General features: G+C 42.7%; 1 protein-coding gene across 1 annotated transcript in view; it reads left to right on the top strand.

Annotated features, from left to right (window-relative positions):
* Positions 1 to 19,024, top strand: part of LOC310788689 (transcription intermediary factor 1-alpha-like) — a gene marked incomplete at its 3' end in the record, with an annotated part of 100,428 nt that extends 81,404 nt beyond the window's left edge. The window contains exons 15-16 of the mRNA XM_083650230.1: positions 15,500 to 15,550; positions 18,911 to 19,024. Coding sequence (XP_083506356.1) covers positions 15,500 to 15,550; positions 18,911 to 19,024 — 165 coding nt within the window. The remainder of the gene's footprint in view (positions 1 to 15,499; positions 15,551 to 18,910) is intronic.
* Positions 19,025 to 19,289: the final 265 nt, after the last annotated feature.

The raw sequence follows: 19,289 nt of genomic DNA, 5'->3' as shown, positions 1-19,289 counted from the left end.
GGCACTCTGCACAATTCTGCCCAAAGGTGGCCTTTCAGTCCGGCGCCGCCCCCACCCCCGCCCCCTCCTGGGCGCCTGATAGAGAATAAAATCTATTCTTTCCGCTAAATGTATATGTAAATGTATATCACAGCTTATCTAATACCAAATTAATTGAAGCCTTGAGTCCAGGACTGTTTAACATAAAAGTATATTTAATACAATATTCTCTGCAATATATGTATATTGACAGAGGGCTGAACCTCAATGTACACAATTCTGATATGTCATACAGAGTCAAATATTCAGCCGCGATGTCACAATTTGACATACGCTTTATACTGTAAAAAGAAGAGGAGGAGGAAAAGGCAGAGAGGAGGGGGTGATGACTTGACTTGGAGCCTACAGGGCTGCCTGTCTGACTGAGAGACTGTTATCAATTGTTATGGGACTTGATGCACTGTCCAAGGTTTCAGCAATTGGAGCAGTCCCTGCTATGGGTGAAATGGGGTGAAATGTCATGGGCCAATGCAAAGGGACTAATGACTCATAGCATTAATTATGTGTATGCAAATAGCTTATTGGGAAATGCCAATGGAACTTATATTTTTCTCCAACAATCCACCCAATTGTTATGTTCATCAACTATAACAATAATAATTACAAAATGTAAGTTCACTATTCAATCTAATGCTTGTATCTGTACTTAATTGTGGGCCAGGGCTGGGCAGGGTTTTTTTTGAAAACATAGGAAACATTAAACACTTGAAAAAACACAGAATTTTTGATCAATATGCAGTCCAGCGCAGTCTCAGCTCATATCACAGCATCTCCATTATCTATTGGAAAGAGAAAACAGATTTTAGTGATATAATGACAAAATTACATCACCACTGCGGCTATAATATATAGGAGTGGGCCTACTAATCTTAACTCTATATGGTTCAATGCAAATAGTCTATTTAATATCATTATATAATGCATTGAACTTAATATTCAGTGTGTTCCAAATCACACTTAAATCTTTTCCACTATTGTAAAAGAAACTTCTTATATACCGGTACATGTATGTATATATATATTTTCCAGTTTCACTTTATTCAAACCTTCCTGTAAAAGGAATCATGTCTTTAAGTAAAATATTTTCAAAGTATTCACAACAGGAACAATATTTTCAAAGTATTCACAACAACAACAATATTTCTCATCTTATGTGATGACTCTAGTTCATTCATTTATTTGTTTGTTCCTGGTGCTGTTGTTATTGTTGTTATTAAACTATTTAATAGCCCAACTCCATGCAGTGGTTTAATTTCTTTTTGGGAACTATTTTATTAGAATAAAATTCTATTTCTAGTTTACTTTAATATTGGTTTGTTTGGAATAGGAACTGAAACTTTCTAAAATGCAAAACATTCATAACATTGATTAATCATATTCATTAAAACATAATCACAGTATCATATAACTGATTTTTCTTAAAATGATACTTTAAAACACTTCATTTTTATTTAATATTGAAAATAGAAAGAATTTTCTTTATTCTACAAAAAACTAGGTCAAGTAGACCTCTTGAACTGTGGATCAAAGTACTCAAAGTACAGATTTATGCTGGTGTCCTGTGACGTACAACCTGCAAATATAAACATTATATTTCACAATGTGCCTGTATTTTAGACAAAATAACTTCATTACAAGTTATTAGTACAACAAGTACGTACATACGGCAGATAATGTTTTGAGATACTCTGTGAGTACATATTCAATTGTTTACTTTATAATTTGTTTGCAATGAACCTCATACACAAGATGGCTCCTTGAGTCTGCCTTTCAAGTTTACAGATATCGTGGACTTGTCTTGAGTGGGCTGGATGAATTCCCAAAAAAAACTGCTTTAAGAGCTAGCTTATTGGGGTGGGTCAGTCCCCAGACTGAGGCAAAACAACAATACTCTAAACGCAAACTCAAGTGTAATCTCGTCCTCAGAGGCCATTGACTTATTTATAGATACTTTTGAAAACATCTCCCGCGTACTTAAGTGTAAATTTTGCTATGTGTAAATCAAACCAAAAGTTAAATGTTGGTATGCCCACTTAATTTTATTTCTCATCCACCCAATTGGTGGTTGATAAATGTGCATTTTTCTGTTTAAGAAAATACTTCAGATTCAGATTATCACACACAGGAAACTCTTACCCTTCACAACACATTCTATTATGATTTATTCAAAATAATAATCAACAGTCTATTTATTATTAATTGGTTGATTCAAAATTGCTTACTGCACTTTAAATAATGCAGAGCTTACTTCACTCTATTGATTCATAACAAACAAAAATTTCATTCAATCACTTTGCTCTCTCAGGGTGTGTTAACACAATCAGCCTGGAGGTGTCGCCATAGTCTAGCTTGGCATTGTCTTCCAAATTGTTTTCGCCAGGCTAATGTTTTGGCTAATGTTTTGGCTATGCTTAACCTTGTTGGAAGACTGACTGTTCCAAGGGAACATAAACAAATTATTTCAGCCTGCTATGTTCCAAAACACATTGATAAGGGGAAGAATGACCATCGTGTTGCTACTTGAGCCAATTGAATCAAAAAGATGGCTGTTTGTCCACTCGCTGCTCCCGTTTTTTATATCGGCATTTGTTCGCGTAATGTCCTCTTTTTCTGCAGTAGTTGCATTTATCGTAGCCTTTATAACGAGTGTGGTTTCGAGGCACATGCATGGTGTACTTGTATGGGGAACTTCCTGAATTGTCAATGCGTACTGGCATGTGGTCAGCTGATATAGAATGCTGAACCATCTGATCTGGCAAATGATTTGGGTCTGTTTGTATGTTCACAGGTATCTGCTTGGCCATATTTAAAACACTTTGTTCGCCTTTTGTGTCAAATATCCCGTCCCTACATAAGTCCGACAGAGCTGCTATAGTCTGATCAAAATCTGCTGTGTGCCAATCTTTTTCAGATATCTTGTAGGCAGTTGCAATCTCGGGACGTAAACAATTCATGAGTATTTGTACAGCTAACAAATTTTGCTGATCCACTCCAACAGAATTGTCCCACGTCATTTGAAACCGCTGTATGAAATGAAAAGTGTCTTCCTTCAGACCTTGTGTACAGGAAATGACTTTACTATAATCTACTGAGTCTCTGGCTGACCTTTTGATCGATTCCAGACATATTTCTCTTATCCAATCATCCCTGGAATAATTTTCTCCTGTTGTTGCTGCTATCCAATTTTCATTCCCATCTCCCACTGGAAACGAGAAATTTTTGTGTACACTTTTCCACTCCAGATTGTAAGCCAGTGACAACAATTGTCTCACATCCGGAATCAAGCAGTCATACAAACTTATCATTTGAGCTAGCCAGCTATGGAAAGCAATGGGTCTTTTTAAAGGATCTGGACTGTACTTAAGCATGCTTCGTGCTTCCTGGGGGGTCCATGGTTTGAGAATGGCTGTATTATCACACATTATCTTGGGGGCAATTAGATGAGGATGGTCAGGTTTATCAGTGAGTGACTCTGTGCTGCTAGTGTGAATTTGTTCTTCATCAAGGTTAGACTGTATCGCATGTTTAGGGTCAATTTGGTCTGAATCCCTTTTCTCAGAGTAAATTTTTGTCATATCTGGCATGGGAGCCTTATTTTTGTCCATGTCAGAGCAAGGCACTCTCGTTGCGTTGCCTTGGGGGAGCTGATGATGCCTATCAGCAACATGCTTCCAACCTCTTATGCATTCTGTCACATAAGACTCTGACCATTGGAGATTGGGTGACTGTCTGGCTGCAATTTGCATGTATCCAATCTTATCTTTATCAAAAGATCCTCCTACAGGCCAGAGGCCTCTAGTACCTTTATTAAGATCATGCATGAAAGGTATCACATACTTTTCTCCTAGTTTTAAACGTACTATGTCAGCACATGAGCCAGGTGGTATGGGGGGCATGTTTTTCTTTTCATGCTGTCTAAGAATGTCTCTCGCCCGCAGACGTTCCGCTTTTCGTAGTTTCCAAGGTTCTGGCTGCCCACTCTCCGACCTATTATCACTCATTTTTACAGGTCTCAGAGAGGGAATCAAACCATTTTTACAGTATGAGACAGGAAAAGAGGGAGAGAGCTGCTTATCTCAATTGTCTTTTTGGGGCTGTGCTCTATGAAAATTGTCAACACTGCTGGTGTACGCATTTGTCTCTCTCTCGTAAAACACTCCACTTTGTTGCTTAAGCAAAGCACTGATTTAACTAGTTTACTGTGAATGTCCCATTTTATATAAATGTCTCATTTATTCACATTCAAAACACTTTATATTTCAGTCTTGCATTACGCACCAAGGGTATTAAAATAGCTTACTTCATTGAGAGAGAGAGAGACAGCTACTGTTTTTGTTTATCACTTACTTGTGATCTTGAGGTGTCCGTGTGTGTGTAAAGTAATTTACAACACCTTACCTTTTAGTCGATGTGGGGTGGTGACAGAGGGACGGTTGTTCTCCTGTTGACCAGTTCCGTCCGTGTGTGGGGTATCTGGAATTTACAAATTTGGTGACAGATCAATTTGTTCGATGGACAATTGATTCTGTATTTTGGGATTGGCTAAAATACACTTTTTGCAAACTTCCTTCAATTTTTGCTCCTTTAAAATAGGCTTCTTAAGAAATTGTGTTGTTTTACAATGAAACAGCTGCTTATTTTTGGTTGTTTGTTTGTTACATGCTTGTTACACATTGTGGGAATCTCAAAAAACTTATCAACCATATTGCTATACAACTATGATTGCTTCCCAGTCTCGCTCGGTGCTCAATATCTCTGGCCGATCCTAGCCAGCGCGCCATGGGGCTACACCCCGCCGAGTGAGTGGCAGGTTATGGGGGATCTTACAAAAGCATCAACTTGGTCCTGCGTTTGGACCTGTTGCTGGACTTGTTATGTCCTCTTAATAGCCTCAACTAAGTCCTGCTATCGGACCTGTTGCTGGACCTGTTTCACAAAAGCCTCAACTAGGTCCTGTTTGCTTGGACCTGTTGCTGGACCTCATTTAAAAGGAGATCCATAATGAAAAAGACCCATTTGTTCAAAAGCATCAACTTGGTCCTGCTTCCTTGGACCTGTTGCTGGACCTACAGTATTTATAGATCCATATCACAAAAGCCTTTTGATAAACCCACAACATGCAAATATTTCAGATTCTTTTAAATATCAGATGACAGCTCAGTAATGAATTATGAAATTAATTCAGACTTACCCGCTCTGTCATAGATATCCTGTTCGTGACACGCCAATTGATAGAGAATAAAATCTATTCTTTCCGCTAAATGTATATGTAAATGTATATCACAGCTTATCTAATACCAAATTAATTGAAGCCTTGAGTCCAGGACTGTTTAACATAAAAGTATATTTAATACAATATTCTCTGCAATATATGTATATTGACAGAGGGCTGAACCTCAATGTACACAATTCTGATATGTCATACAGAGTCAAATATTCAGCCGCGATGTCACAATTTGACATACGCTTTATACTGTAAAAAGAAGAGGAGGAGGAAAAGGCAGAGAGGAGGGGGTGATGACTTGACTTGGAGCCTACAGGGCTGCCTGTCTGACTGAGAGACTGTTATCAATTGTTATGGGACTTGATGCACTGTCCAAGGTTTCAGCAATTGGAGCAGTCCCTGCTATGGGTGAAATGGGGTGAAATGTCATGGGCCAATGCAAAGGGACTAATGACTCATAGCATTAATTATGTGTATGCAAATAGCTTATTGGGAAATGCCAATGGAACTTATATTTTTCTCCAACAGCGCCCGACACCAGCGGGTCCTCCCAGGTGCATGCCCATTCCCCCGACTCCCTTTGCAGATATTTCAATGAAAACGTGTGCACATATCCCAAATGTAATTTCCTGCACGCATGTAGCACCTGCGGGGACGCCCACCCCCGCTCCCGCTGCCCGCAAAGGACCCGCCCCCCACCAAACAAGAAATATTGATTTACATTGCTTTGAAAACACCACATGTACTGTAGGTGTCCCTTGTGTTTGATTAAATAAAGCGAGTTGATTGACAATCTACCTGGTCTGTGATCCGATCATCCTATCATTAAGCGCCCACTAATAACAATAGTAACTAGAATGTCTACATTTCCTAACGAAAATGTAATTGTGCTTGCTGTCCTCGCCATGCACCGCCTGGCTTCCAAAGTCCCTGCCCATGGACCTAGGGGGACTAAGTAGTTATGGGGGTGCCTATGTGAGTAAAAGGACTTTGGAGTAGAAGTACTTGGTAGGTGGGGAAGTCAGACTGGTTGTAGCCTACTAGAGAGACACAAAAGGCTGGCCCAATCTCTGCAATCTAAAACTACATTACCTGCAAACTACAGCATCAATAATTACCATGTATTGTAAATGTCTCCAACTGTCTCAAGGAAAATAGGACATGATAACCTCCAGAGAAGTAGTATTCCTTGTAGTGTCATTCATGTTTATGGTTGCGACAACAACTGTTTACAAAACTAGCAGGCTTACCAGAGCTGCAAACACACAAGTGAAAAGCTATCAATGGCTGCATCTAATCAGCCAGTAACTAATGTAGGCTATCTTCCATTATGTTAGTGTAAGAAGTCAAATGTACTGATAATAGTCCCTGGTCACCAAAGTAATGTTACCCTTTTAGTTTTGTTACAGAGTTGCTGATCGGTTGTCATGTGTCCAGTCAGCCAGAGAAGCTGCTTGGGTAGCATGCTAACTAACGCCTAACGCAGTGGTTCTCAACTGGTGTAGCCTCAGGACCCACTATTTTCCTTGTCATGAAGTCGCGACCCACATTTCAGATTTTTTTTTAAACCACTCAAATTTATTGCACAAAAAATAGCGCATTTATTTAATACACAATGCCTTCATGCACTGTCAAATGAACAAAAAAGTGCAACAGAAGTGCAACTAGGGCTAAAAACCAATTGAAATAAGGCAGACTTGAATTACAGGCCTATACTGTATGTTTTTAAATTTAAACAAGTCAAACTGGTCATGGTCAGAAAGTCTTATTTGAACTGTATGAAATATGAAATAAAAGGCAGACTTTTCTTGAATCACAGGCAGGCTATATGCTTTTTAGTTAAACTGGTCATAACTTTTAATTAAACTGGGGCCATGCTAATCCAGTTTCAATCATCTGAATTGAACTAAAATTAAATATGAAATGAAAAGGCAGACTTCTCTTGAATTACAGGCAGAGCATATGCTTCAGCTTGTTAAACAAGTAAAACTGGTCAGGCTAATCCAGTTTCAATAATCTGAATTTAACAAATGAAAAAAAAAAAAAAAAGTCAATGTCAATGTCCGCGACCCAATCAAAACGGCCCCGCGACGCTACCCACCAGTTGAGAAACGCTGGCCTAACGCTAGCATTAGCTCAATTAGCTTGTTGCAACTAGTCCCAAACATTGATGAACAGTGTGTCCTAACGCCAGGGGGACAAGGTGTTTGTTTTGGCTGGCTGAGGTTAGCCTATAAGGCACAGTTGTTGTGGCTAACAGCCTCCATCCACACTAGGCTATTCACACTAGGCTATCTCTTCCATTATGTTTTCAAACCCAGCTGGCTGTATATAATGAACAACCACAAAGTGGTGACACTTACCCATGGGTTCAGTTCATTGTTTTCTGGACATGTTTCCATGCTACAGTAACACAGCAGTTAACAGAACAGACAGGCCTCCCATGGTTGGCGACAAGTGTATATCATTCTCTCTACCCAAAATGCAACACTGCTCTACCCAACATGCAACACTGCTGCTCAGAGTTGCTCTTTAGCTCTATTTATCTGGTAAAATCTCACCAGATTCCTGTTTCCAGTACACTTTTAGCATTTGGTTTTTAACAGAGAAGAGTTGGAGCTGCTGAAAACATACAGTATGCAAATGAGAGTGAGACCATGAGTGATATACCCACTGTGATACAAGCATAGGTGTGTCTGTTGTCTGTACAATAGCGTGCGTGCGACAAGTGTCAAGTGTCATACAAGAAGGAAGGCTGGCCATAATGAGAATGAATCCGCACTTCCTGCCGCCCTTCAAAATAAAACAATTTAGAAGGGACAGGCACTGAATGCTGCTATAGCGCCCCCTAAAGGCTAAATGACAAAATATTTCTCCTATAGGCTCAGAGTACATCCGTCCACACCTGTACAAAGTTTGGTTAGCATCGGACGATTTTTGTGAAATAGGCCCCACCCACCAAACTTTGGAAGTGGATTATATCGCAACGGTGCGTTTTTTTTCAAAACTTCCAAATCAGTGTTGTGCAGGACAGTCCCCACATGATGTGTGCGTTGGTTTGGTGAAGATTGGACAAAATTTCAAGGAGAAATGGCAAAAAAACGGTTTTGGACAAAATGCAAAATGGCGGAAAATCTAGTCAGACGCAAATGGGCGTGGCCTAGTTGAGTAGATGCGGGAGGACCCAAGGAATCCAGGGAAAAAATAATTTTGATGATAGACCCTACGGTTCAAAAGTTATGGACCAAAAGGTAAGGAGGGCTGTTATAGCGCCACCATCTGGTCAATTGGTGCAATTTTTTCGGGGATAGTAAAAGACCCCTCAGTGCACCTCCCTACCAAGTTTCGTAGCTCTAGCTGTTATGGTTTCTGAATGACAGCTAATTTACTGCAAGATTTTGCAAGATTTTTCCAAACCCCATGCAAGTCAATGAGGAAAAAAATGGCGCTTAATGGGGAATTGCGGCCAAACCGCTTTCACAAACCCTTAGCAAAGTCATAGCACACCTGTGCTCAATAAGCCGGTCATTTTGAGGTCTGGCATGTCTATGTGGCGCAAAAATTGGGTGAGTTATTAGTCGTAGAACTTTTTGGCAGATAGAATAATAAGTATGTGGGATTTCAAGATTGTGCCTTGCTTGTCAGCAAGCACAATAATAACACAACTAAGAGGGAAAAAAAAAAAAAAAAACATACATGTTAAAAGCCGACAACCTCTGGGGGGAAGATCCGGATTCGGATTCCGGACCCCTCATCGTACAATTCGGTTCAGCACTAAGTCACCGAGGCCAAGCCGGGAACCCCTAAGCCACTAAGTCACCAACCCCTAAGTCATCCCCTAAGCCACCAAGTCACCAACCCCTAAGTCATCCCCTAAGCCACCAAGTCACCAACCCCTAAGTCATCCCCTAAGCCACTAAGTCACCAACCCTAAGTCATCCAAGTCCAGCGCCAAGTCGGGAAGTCACTAAGTCACCGAGGCCAAGTTGGGAACCCCTAAGCCACTAAGTCACCAACCCCTAAGCCATCCCCTAAGCCACCAAGTCACCAACCCCTAAGTCATCCCCTAAGCCACAAAGTCACCAACCCCTAAGGGGAAGATCCGGATTCGGATTCCGGACCCCTCATCGTACAATCCGGTTCAGCACTAAGTCACCGAGGCCAAGCCGGGAACCCCTAAGCCACTAAGTCACCAACCCCTAAGTCATCCCCTAAGCCACCAAGTCACCGACCCCTAAGTCATCCCCTAAGCCACTAAGTCACCAACCCCTAAGCCATCCACCAAGTCACCAACCCCTAAGTCATCCCCTAAGCCACCAAGTCACCAACCCCTAAGTCACCCCCTAAGCCACTAAGTCTCCAACCCCTAAGTCATCCCCTAAGCCACTAAGTCACCAACCCCTAAGTCATCCCCTAAGCCACTAAGTCACCAACCCCTAAGTCATCCCCTAAGCCACTAAGTCACCAACCCCTAAGTCATCCCCTAAACCACTAAGTCACCAACCCCTAAGTCATCGCCTAAGTCACTAAGTCACCAACCCCTAAGTCATCCCCTAAGTCACTAAGTCACCTACCCCTAAGTCACTAAGTCACCAACCCCTAAGTCATCCTAACTCCCGGAAACAATCTACTCCCCATGGCTCGCTACATCAGGCTCAGGCCTCAGACTGGCCCCAGCGCCAAGTTGGGAAGCCACTAAGTCACCCAGGCCAAGTTGGGAACCCCGTCACCAACCCCTAAGTCTTCCAAGTCCAGCGCCAAGCCGGGATATCACTAAGTCACCCAGGCCAAGTCGGGAACCCCTAAGTCACTAAGTCACCAACCCCTAAGTCATCCTAGTCCAGCGCCCAGTCGGGAAATCACTAAGTCACCCAGGCCAAGTTGGGAACCCCTAAGTCACTAAGTCACCAACCCCTAAGTCATCCAGCACCTCAAGCGGACGCTCCAGCTGGTCTTCATCAGCTCTCCAGCTACACCCGCCCGGAGCAGGCGGCCATACCGTGGCCCAAAGAACCCTCCTCCCTCAATCGGCGAGCATGGCAACAAACAGTGTCCCGGGCTCCGTGCCAAAATGTCTCGTTGGTGGTGGCTCCCCGAAAAGCACAGCGCCCAGTAGGCGCGGTAAATCTCCCGGATCATTTTTGGGGGAGAGAGAGAGTCGAGAGAGAGAGTCAGGGTTAGTCAGAAGGCCAAGTCGTGCGGCGCGCAAGGCCCGACCGAGCTGGGAAGCGTGCGGCGCGCAAGGCCCGACCGAGCTGGGAAGCACCAGCCGCAACGCAAGTAGAGGGGTCAAGATCGAAGGCCCGACCGAGTTGGGAAGCGCCAGCCGCAAGTAGCCATAAGTCGTTAAAAAGGTCGAAGGCCAGAAAAGTACAATCAACTACCGGTGCCCGCAGATCTCAATTAACCTCCGGTAATCAGATCTTCCTTTTGGGGGATCTCCTAGCCTACGCAGATGCCCTCCTCTTGCCTCAAGAGCAGCGCCACTGGCTAATGGAGTCATGCGCCAAAGTATTTGCCATGCATGCCGATTGCTAAATAAAGTTTGTTAAATCCTACCAACTGGCCTCTCATGATTGAAGTGAGGTCTCTAGACCATATTTCAAGCTGAAGGCCATTCGTGCATAATCTAATCCGATCACCCCCTGACGTCAGTCAAGTCCTAGTATGACGTGGTCAGTCAAAGTCTTAGTATGACGTCTGTAACGACGTCAGATATGACGTCAGTTAATTCTCATATATATAGCAAGGGTTCTACGTCACCTCTCTCTCTCTGGCCGATCATAGCAGCAGCAGCTTCACGGCAGTCCATCTCCCCTGAGCCGTCCTCCGAAGCGTTGTTTTGCCCCACCCACCTCCCCAGTCCGCCACCAACGAGTCGTGACTCCTGATCTCCTGGGGGATCTCCTAGCCTACGCAGATGCCCTCCTCTTGCCTCAAGAGCAGCGCCACTGGCTAATGGAGTCATGCGCCAAAGTATTTGCCATGCATGCCGATTGCTAAATAAAGTTTGTTAAATCCTACCAACTGGCCTCTCATGATTGAAGTCAATGAATATAACAGAACATATACAGTAGCAGCCTTTTCCTTTAGTGCATTTTTTCCCCTTCTAGTCATGTTTACACATCAGCATGAATCAGTAACACTTAACATAATGAAATGCACCTTTGCTCAACAACACCATATATTTCTTCTCAGTGATAGGCTACTGTAACAAGAACCAGAACAATAATGTAAAAAAATAAAGTGCATTTCTTTCTGTTTTGTTCAGATCACAAGGCTCAAATTCAGACATTAAGGGCCTCTATAAATTCAAGCAGTTTCAAGGTCTTAGTTTTTTGTTTTAAATTCAAGCACTTTCCAGACGCGTGGCAACCCTGGCACATGTGCGTGTGTGTGTTTTGGTTTACACTCCTGCCTGGACTGGCTATAAGGCATTTTATTCTATAAAAATAACGTATTTTGTATGATCAAAATGAGGTGGTTACCTACCGTTTGACCTGCCGCTTCGGTTGAAAGAGTGTCACGGCATTTCACCTGACAGAAAAATCTTCAAACTTTTCAACTTCTTTCTCTCTCATGTTTTATGAACTTTTCAACATGCATTCTCTTCCTGGTATAGTGACGCCATGACCCTACTACGCCCTACTCTGCCTCTAATTGGTTGGTACTCGTTGTTGCCTTTCGTTGGGTTGGTTAGATGTAGGCAAGGGGGACTGATGATTGGTTAAAGTTAGGGCTAAGAATATCGGTCAGCCAATCAGAGGCAGAATAGGGCGGGCTCACCCTGTGACAGACTCTAACTACGGCAAGCCGCAATTAAGCAGCGAGTTATGGAAATATAATAGAAGTGAGAGGGAAAAAACATTTATGAGCGTGTGAAATAGCAAGTGTGGCGTGTGAAGAGGTTAAATTGCGTGACTCTCACTCTCAATGGGTGAGAATTGGCAGCTCTGCATTCATTAAAGCTCGGGTCCAGGGGTATCTCTGAACCATGACATCTCGTGGCTGTTAACATCAGAACAAGAGAGGTTAGCCTGCTAGTAGACTGGAGGGACTCGGCTGATCTGTTAACATCAGAACAAGAGAGGTTAGCCTAGATACTGGCAAACCGAATGTTTTATGGTCACTCAAGATTCTCTGGATCACGTGTTGGCTTAATATTTGGATTTATCTAAATGTCTGGTTTCATAAGATACCAGGCCCTTCACTCTAGCTTTAGCAATGAGCCTACTACAGCCTCTGAAACACTGTAATGTCGGCTGCAGACACTGGCGCCCTCAGGATTTTGGGGTGGCAAATGGGGTGACCAATCAGATTTCAGGGTGTGACCAGGGCCACCCCTGGCCACCCCCTAAGCATGTCCCATGTAATTAAGGTAGTTGTTAGTTAGATAAGGTAGTTAGTAGTTACTTAAGTATTTTGTGTGACCTCATCTAAAGTGATCTATGCCTCACAAAGCATTTATAAATTAGATTAAAAACAATCGTTAAATACATTATAGTTTATTTTATTAATCAGGAATAAAACATTTATAACTGTGGTTTAGGTTTTATTTATTCGCACAGTAGAAACAGAAAACAAAGGCATATGACAGTTCAAATGACAAGTCAGATGATATATTTACAGAGCTAAAATACAGACAGGAGTACTGTGCAGGAGGAGGCAAAGAAAACCCAGAGGGCTTATAAGGCGCACTCCACCTCATTTAACAGTTCAAAAGTTTAAACATACACAATAACAAAAGAAAGGGAAGAAAGAGAAATAGAGCAAAATACAGAAGAAGAAAGATTTTTACATATTGTCAGAAGTAATTAAGAGTTCCTTAACACATTGAGTGCCAGTGACGCCAAATGGCGTCAGGAGAAATTTACCGTAGGCTGCCAGCGACGCCAAATGGCGTCAATAACTCCAAATTCATATTTTGACGGGGGGATGTCGATCTAAGCCTCTTACATCGCCTCTTACAATATGGGAGCTATTGAATGTGTCTAACCTATTTTACAGAACCCTTAGGTGGCGACAGTGCCCTCCCGATTAGACAAAGGCCAGGAGAAAGGAGAGAAGAAGTCATGAGGAAACGCGGAAATCGCATCGATATGCTTGAAGCATAACGTTAGCTGTGCCTGTGAAAAGCAGTCATCTGCTGCCACAATTGAGCCCCATCCGTGTCGGCTGCGATAGTCCATCCATATGATTTAGTTGCCGACACGGCGACACCAGCGTCTTTCTGAAAAGTTACATTATTCTCAGCTGGGAGCCGAGGACACGCTGTAAAAAAGCGGGGGGATGCAGGCAGCGGACTTTTCAGTGCAGATCAAACTCAGAGCAAACCGCAGCAGAGACACTCGACTCCTCCCACCACGGAGGAGGAGGAGGAGGGGGGTGGGGCACGCAGGGCACTAACAGCATACAACAGCAGGCTCGATGCATAGACAGCAAACAAGCTAGAATAGGCTATCTGATGCCCACCAGCAGTAAATCAAGACCAGCAAGAAGGTGTAGGGTCTGCGCACGCAGGGGCCAGCGCTGCTGGTTGCAGCTAAAACATATTATTTGGCCAAACAAAATTCCTTTGTTTTCACTCTTTTATTGAAGGAAATTATTTTTGAGGTGTCATTATATCAGAAAATATTAGCTTCAGAGTCAATGATGTGCTTGAATGATAAAACAAGGGGTGATAAAACAGTGCAGGACATGTTGTGTTTTGAATATTGTTATTATGTTACACATCAAATGAAAGCTTTCAATGTGTAGTTTCTTTTGACATACTTTTTCCCGCAGGTAAACTAGACATTCTAACCTTTCATTTCAGCTATAGCATTTCGTTCAACTCAAAGCAGAATTCATTCTGTCGCCTTTCTAACATAAAGATGTGATTATCTCAGAAACTAATTTCAGCATGCTCTTTTCGGTCGAAAACACTCTTTTTCAGAGGGGTGTATTTCCAAAATGGAACGGTTTATAAACACAGTTTTTTTTTTTAATGAAACAGAAGGGTTCAAAGTTTCATTGAGGCTATTGGTTGTCCATATAAGAGGAACACAAAAAATGATATGGCTATATTAAAATGCATTGCGGCCTATGTGGCACAGTACAGCAACCTTTTGCCCAAGGGCCGTGGCACTCAAAGTGTTAAGGGCTTTTTTGTAAGTTCTTAGGGAAGGTTTTTCAGCTAGATAGAAAAATTTATTCCATAATTTTACTCCTCTAAATTTAATGGAGAATTGTCCTCTGTGTTTAGTCATACTTGCAGTTATTATAAAGTGTTGCCAACTATTTTTGTACGAATTTTACCAAATGTCTATGGAAAAATGAATGGCGATGAAAATCCCTTGGTTCATACCCAGAACCCAGAAGAGGGTGTGACTTAAGCACTCTACTGAAAATGAGACCATGATATCGGCGCTAAATATTCAGAGAAATGGAGCATGATGAGTTTAACCCTTTAAACACATGCTTTTATTGCTCTGGCTCAGTCTGTGTGTTGTGTAAAACAGGTTCATATCAGCTTGTTCCTGTCCATCAAGGAAACACATATTTACTCACTTGTAGTGTCATTTAAATGTCCCATTTTATGCCATGTTTAGCTGTTAAAAACATGTCTCATGTTTAGCTGTTAAAAACATGTCTCATGGGTCTTTGGAGGCATTTTCTCCTTACACGGCTTGTGTGCATTTATCTGGGGACCATGAGCCCTATCTTATGTCCACTAAAAGGGCAAGCCTTATCGTGGATAGTTTCTAGCACTCAAAGGGCAAGCCATATCTTGGATAGTTTCTAGCACTCAAATTCTTCCTTTTTCCTTCTTTTAATAACCACTGGGTCACTGAAACACATCCTTTGATGTACTGACCCAGTCACTGGGTCACTGAAACACATCCTTTGATGTACTGACCCAGTCACTGGGTCCCTGAAACACATCCTTTGATGTACTGACCCAGTCACTGGGTCACTGAAACACATCCTTTGATGTACTGACCCAGTGGTAATTAAAAGAAGAAATGGAGATTTTGAGTGCTAGAAACGATCACAGATAACGCTTGCCCTTTGCACTGGGCATAAGATACGGCCCCACATGTTTTGAGACTTCCATGGTGTGTCTATAGCACGCCCAAGTCTTTTGTAATCAAAGAAGCAAGGAAATCATTTGATACGAAATGGGACCTTGAAAATGCAGCCAATCAGGTGTTTGTGTCCCGTTCCTGTCTGATCCGTCTTTGTCCCTCTCAACAGAAATGTGAGCATGTCCTCCTCTACCTGATGTGTGACGACACCAGCGCTCAGGTCAGTTCACTTCACTTCAGGGTTATTCTACTTAAAGGGTAACTAAACGCTTTAAACCAATGTCTATGGCTTGTTGTGTTGGTGAAGGATTCTGGTCAAAGTCTCCACATTTGAGAGTAAACTGTAAACTACACACTGTATAATTTCCATGCAGTGAGAGTGCCCTCTTAAGCCACTTTCAGACATGAACTCCGGGTCATGCTCAGGGTTGCGTCCCCTGCGTTGTCCCCTGCGTTGTGAAAACTGACCACACAGCTCCACTCGGAAGACAGTAGCCGCGACGCACAACTATAAAGGACGTTTCCTTTATAGTTGTGCTGCATTTTCTTTTCAGATGGAGAGAGATGGATAAAATCCATCATAATATGTGACACCAGCTGGCGAGAGGGACCGTAATTCGGCCGTGGCCGTTCTTCACAGCAGAGCGTCAAAAGTATTTTCTTGAAAAAATGTTTTTTTTTCTTTTTCCCAATAGTACAAAATATATTATTTTAACTATCCATTCCATATAAAATGAAGACGTTTTGGGGTCATTAAATGCGTTAATTTTGTAAAATAAAAGTCCCTGTTTTGTCAAGGAGACGGGAGTGAGCCAGGCTGTGTCTTGGATTTGCATAAGTAGTATCGATTGGGTGTCGGCCGGCCTTTGTTTCTATCCGCCAATCACGCCGCGCGATAGGACGCGCACCAGCATAAATATTCAGTAGCCACCTGAGCTGTACACAACATCAACATTCAACAGCTGACTGAGACTGAGACAAGATGGACAAGCACCAGGCGAAAATGAAGAAAAATGATTCTGCCGTTGCTGCTCTCCTGAACAAATTCACCATTCCAGGTGGAATGGACAGTGAAGAATTGATGAATTCGTATGTCCTGGATTACATGACCGGCGGCACACAGGGCGCTGATGAAAGCGACGATGAGGACGATGAAGAATATTTTCCTGAAGACGTGGTGGCAGATCCAGACCCAGACGAGGCGGAGATCATGCCCGACAGCGCAGTCATTGAAAGCGTGCAAGAGATTTTAACATCAGTGGATCCCATAACCGTGGACACAGATTATGATCAGGAAATCGAGAAAATACGGAACTTTGACTGCAAATGCCAGGCCAGGCGTAAAGAGAACTCTATTCACCAGCCAATCTCCTGCAGTAAGAAACTTTGTGACAACGTCATTTACAACACGAGGCTGGATTACTCTGCTATGTCGCCAGAATGTAGAGATATCGCTATTATGGCTGTGTATCACGCTTTGACGAATGATTCTGACATGACTCAAGCCACAAAGCAAGTGAATAAAAAGCGACAAAAGAACCGAACGCAATACATGGTTAAGGCGACTGTTGTTTGCCGTGAGACCTTCTGCTTTGCGTTTGGGTGAGTTTCATATCTATCTTAACTCGTGTGTGTGTGTGTGTGTCTGTCTGTCTGTCTGTGTGTGTGAGATAGTGTGAGAGCGTGCCCATGTTTACAGTACAAAGATAGTATGTTGCAAGGGAAGCGTGTAGAGCTGCCATCTTCATGGCATTGTTGGTCATTGTCAAAATGGCGGCAACCTATGTGTGCAAACGTGCAGACCCGCCATGTTGGGTCGTCTTTGTTTGTTGCGCGCCAAAATGGCGTTTGCGCTATTGTTTTTCAGGACTGAAATTTCGACTCTTGCATTAAATACTCTTTGTAAGCTGATAGTCGCTAGTGTTATTCTAACCTTGCAAACAAACAAGATTTAGTTTATTGAAAGAGTTTATTGAAACAGATTGAAAGTTTTGAAACAGTCTTTGTTATATATCGTGACATTTATAGCCTAAGCAAGGGACAAACATTGCAAACTAGCTTAGGCTATAATGTCAGGATAATAAAGACTGTTTCAAAAAATATAAATCTGATTGATTATTAATGTTTTATTTTGTTTATTCCAGCATCAGCACAAAGCTTCTGAAAGCCCTTATCAAATCCTACAAAGAGAATGGATTGGTCCCACGGCAGAGGAAGACACAACCACGCACAAACAAGAATTACCTCGGCTATGATGACATCAAAAGAGTCGTTACATTCATAGCAATCTATGCAGAGGACCACGCTATTCCTTTGCCTGGTCGTCATGCCGCGCATAGAGACTTTAGTGCTAAGCTTCTGCCAACTTCTGCCTCTAAAGCTTCAGTCTGGCGCCTGTACAAAGATGCTATGGAACAGCTTGGTAAGTTTGTATTAGTCTCTCTCTCACACACACACACACACACACTTCTATTGTCATAGTTATGCAAACATTCCGCAGCCTTCTCCATTCCAAACCTCTGACCCAATAAAACATGCGACATGAAGTGTGTGTGTGTGTGTGTGTGTGTGTGTGTGTGTCTTTAACCATTAGGCTATTCTATGTGATCTATTTTTGATAAGTAAAGTACAGTGATGCTCATAAAAACATTGTCTTTGCAGGGCAGCGTGCGGTTGGCGAGTGCAGCTTCACAAGGCTGTGGAAGTCACTGGTCCCTCACATTGCAAGCACCAAGCCTAAAACGGATCTGTGCTGGCAGTGCCAACAAAACAACGACCGAATCATCCAGAGCATCAACAAACCAGATGAGTTGAAATCTGACAGTGTCAAGAAGCAGCAAGTGCATCTCGACTCTGTTGGAAGGGAGCGAAAACTTTATCAAGAGATGACTGCCGCCTGTAGAAAGACCTGTGACGAGTTGCAGCTGTTTGGGGAGAACACACCTGCAACCAGGCCGATCACCATGCACTACAGTTTTGATTTTGCACAACAGGTGAGAATACATATTTATCTTATCACACCTCTCTCTCTCTCACACACACACACACACACACACACACACACACAGAGATTACAGTTTGTATTTCATCTTTTTCCTATCTCTCCGTCTCTCAGGTGCACTATCCGGCTGACCCGCAACAGCCTGGGCCTGTCTATTTTTTGACTCCACGCAAGTGTGGCCTTTTTGGTGTCCACTGTGAAGGCATGCCTAAGCAAGTGAATTACCTGATTGATGAGGGCATGGCATCAGGCAAGGGAAGCAATGCAGTCATCAATTACCTGCATCATTTTTTCGGGAACTATGGAGTTGGAGAAGAAGACGTGGACCTTCACTGTGACAACTGCAGTGGGCAGAACAAGAATAACTTTGTTCTTTGGTACGCCGCATGGAGAACGATGCACAAACTCCACTTAAAGCTGAGCATTCACTTCCTGATTGTAGGCCACACCAAGTTTGGCCCCGACTGGTGTTTTGGACTGGTCAAGCAGTGTTTCAGGAAGCGCAAAGTGTGCACTTTGGCCGACATCGAAAAGGTTGTGACTGACAGCTCTCCTGTGGCACATGTGAACATCCCCCAGCTTGTCGGACGAGAGAATGGCACTGTGGTTGTTGAAACGTATGACTGGCAACAACACCTGACAGAATACTTCCGAAGACTGCCACAGATAAAGAGTTACCAGCACTTCAGGTAATTATCATTCCCATTTTATTTTATTTTATTTTATTTTATTTTATTTTATTAAGATTTTAAATGTGCCATTTCTTTCTTTTACAGCTTTGATGCGCAGAGACCTGGTGTGGTTGTCGCCAGAAAACACTGTGAAGCAGAACCAGTGGAGTTTCAGCTGCTACGCGACGTAGATGAACGTCCGCCATTAGAGCCTCTTCCTGTACAGACTCCGCCTGGACTGGACATGGCCAGGCAGAAGTATCTTTTTGAGAAGATCAGAGAATTCT

This window comes from Poromitra crassiceps (genome assembly GCF_964638095.1).
Source record: "Poromitra crassiceps genome assembly, chromosome: 1".
In the NCBI taxonomy this organism is placed as follows: Eukaryota; Metazoa; Chordata; class Actinopteri; order Beryciformes; family Melamphaidae; genus Poromitra; species Poromitra crassiceps.
The sequence above is the reverse complement of the archived record's forward strand: the minus strand, read 5'-3'. Positions and strand labels throughout refer to the sequence as shown.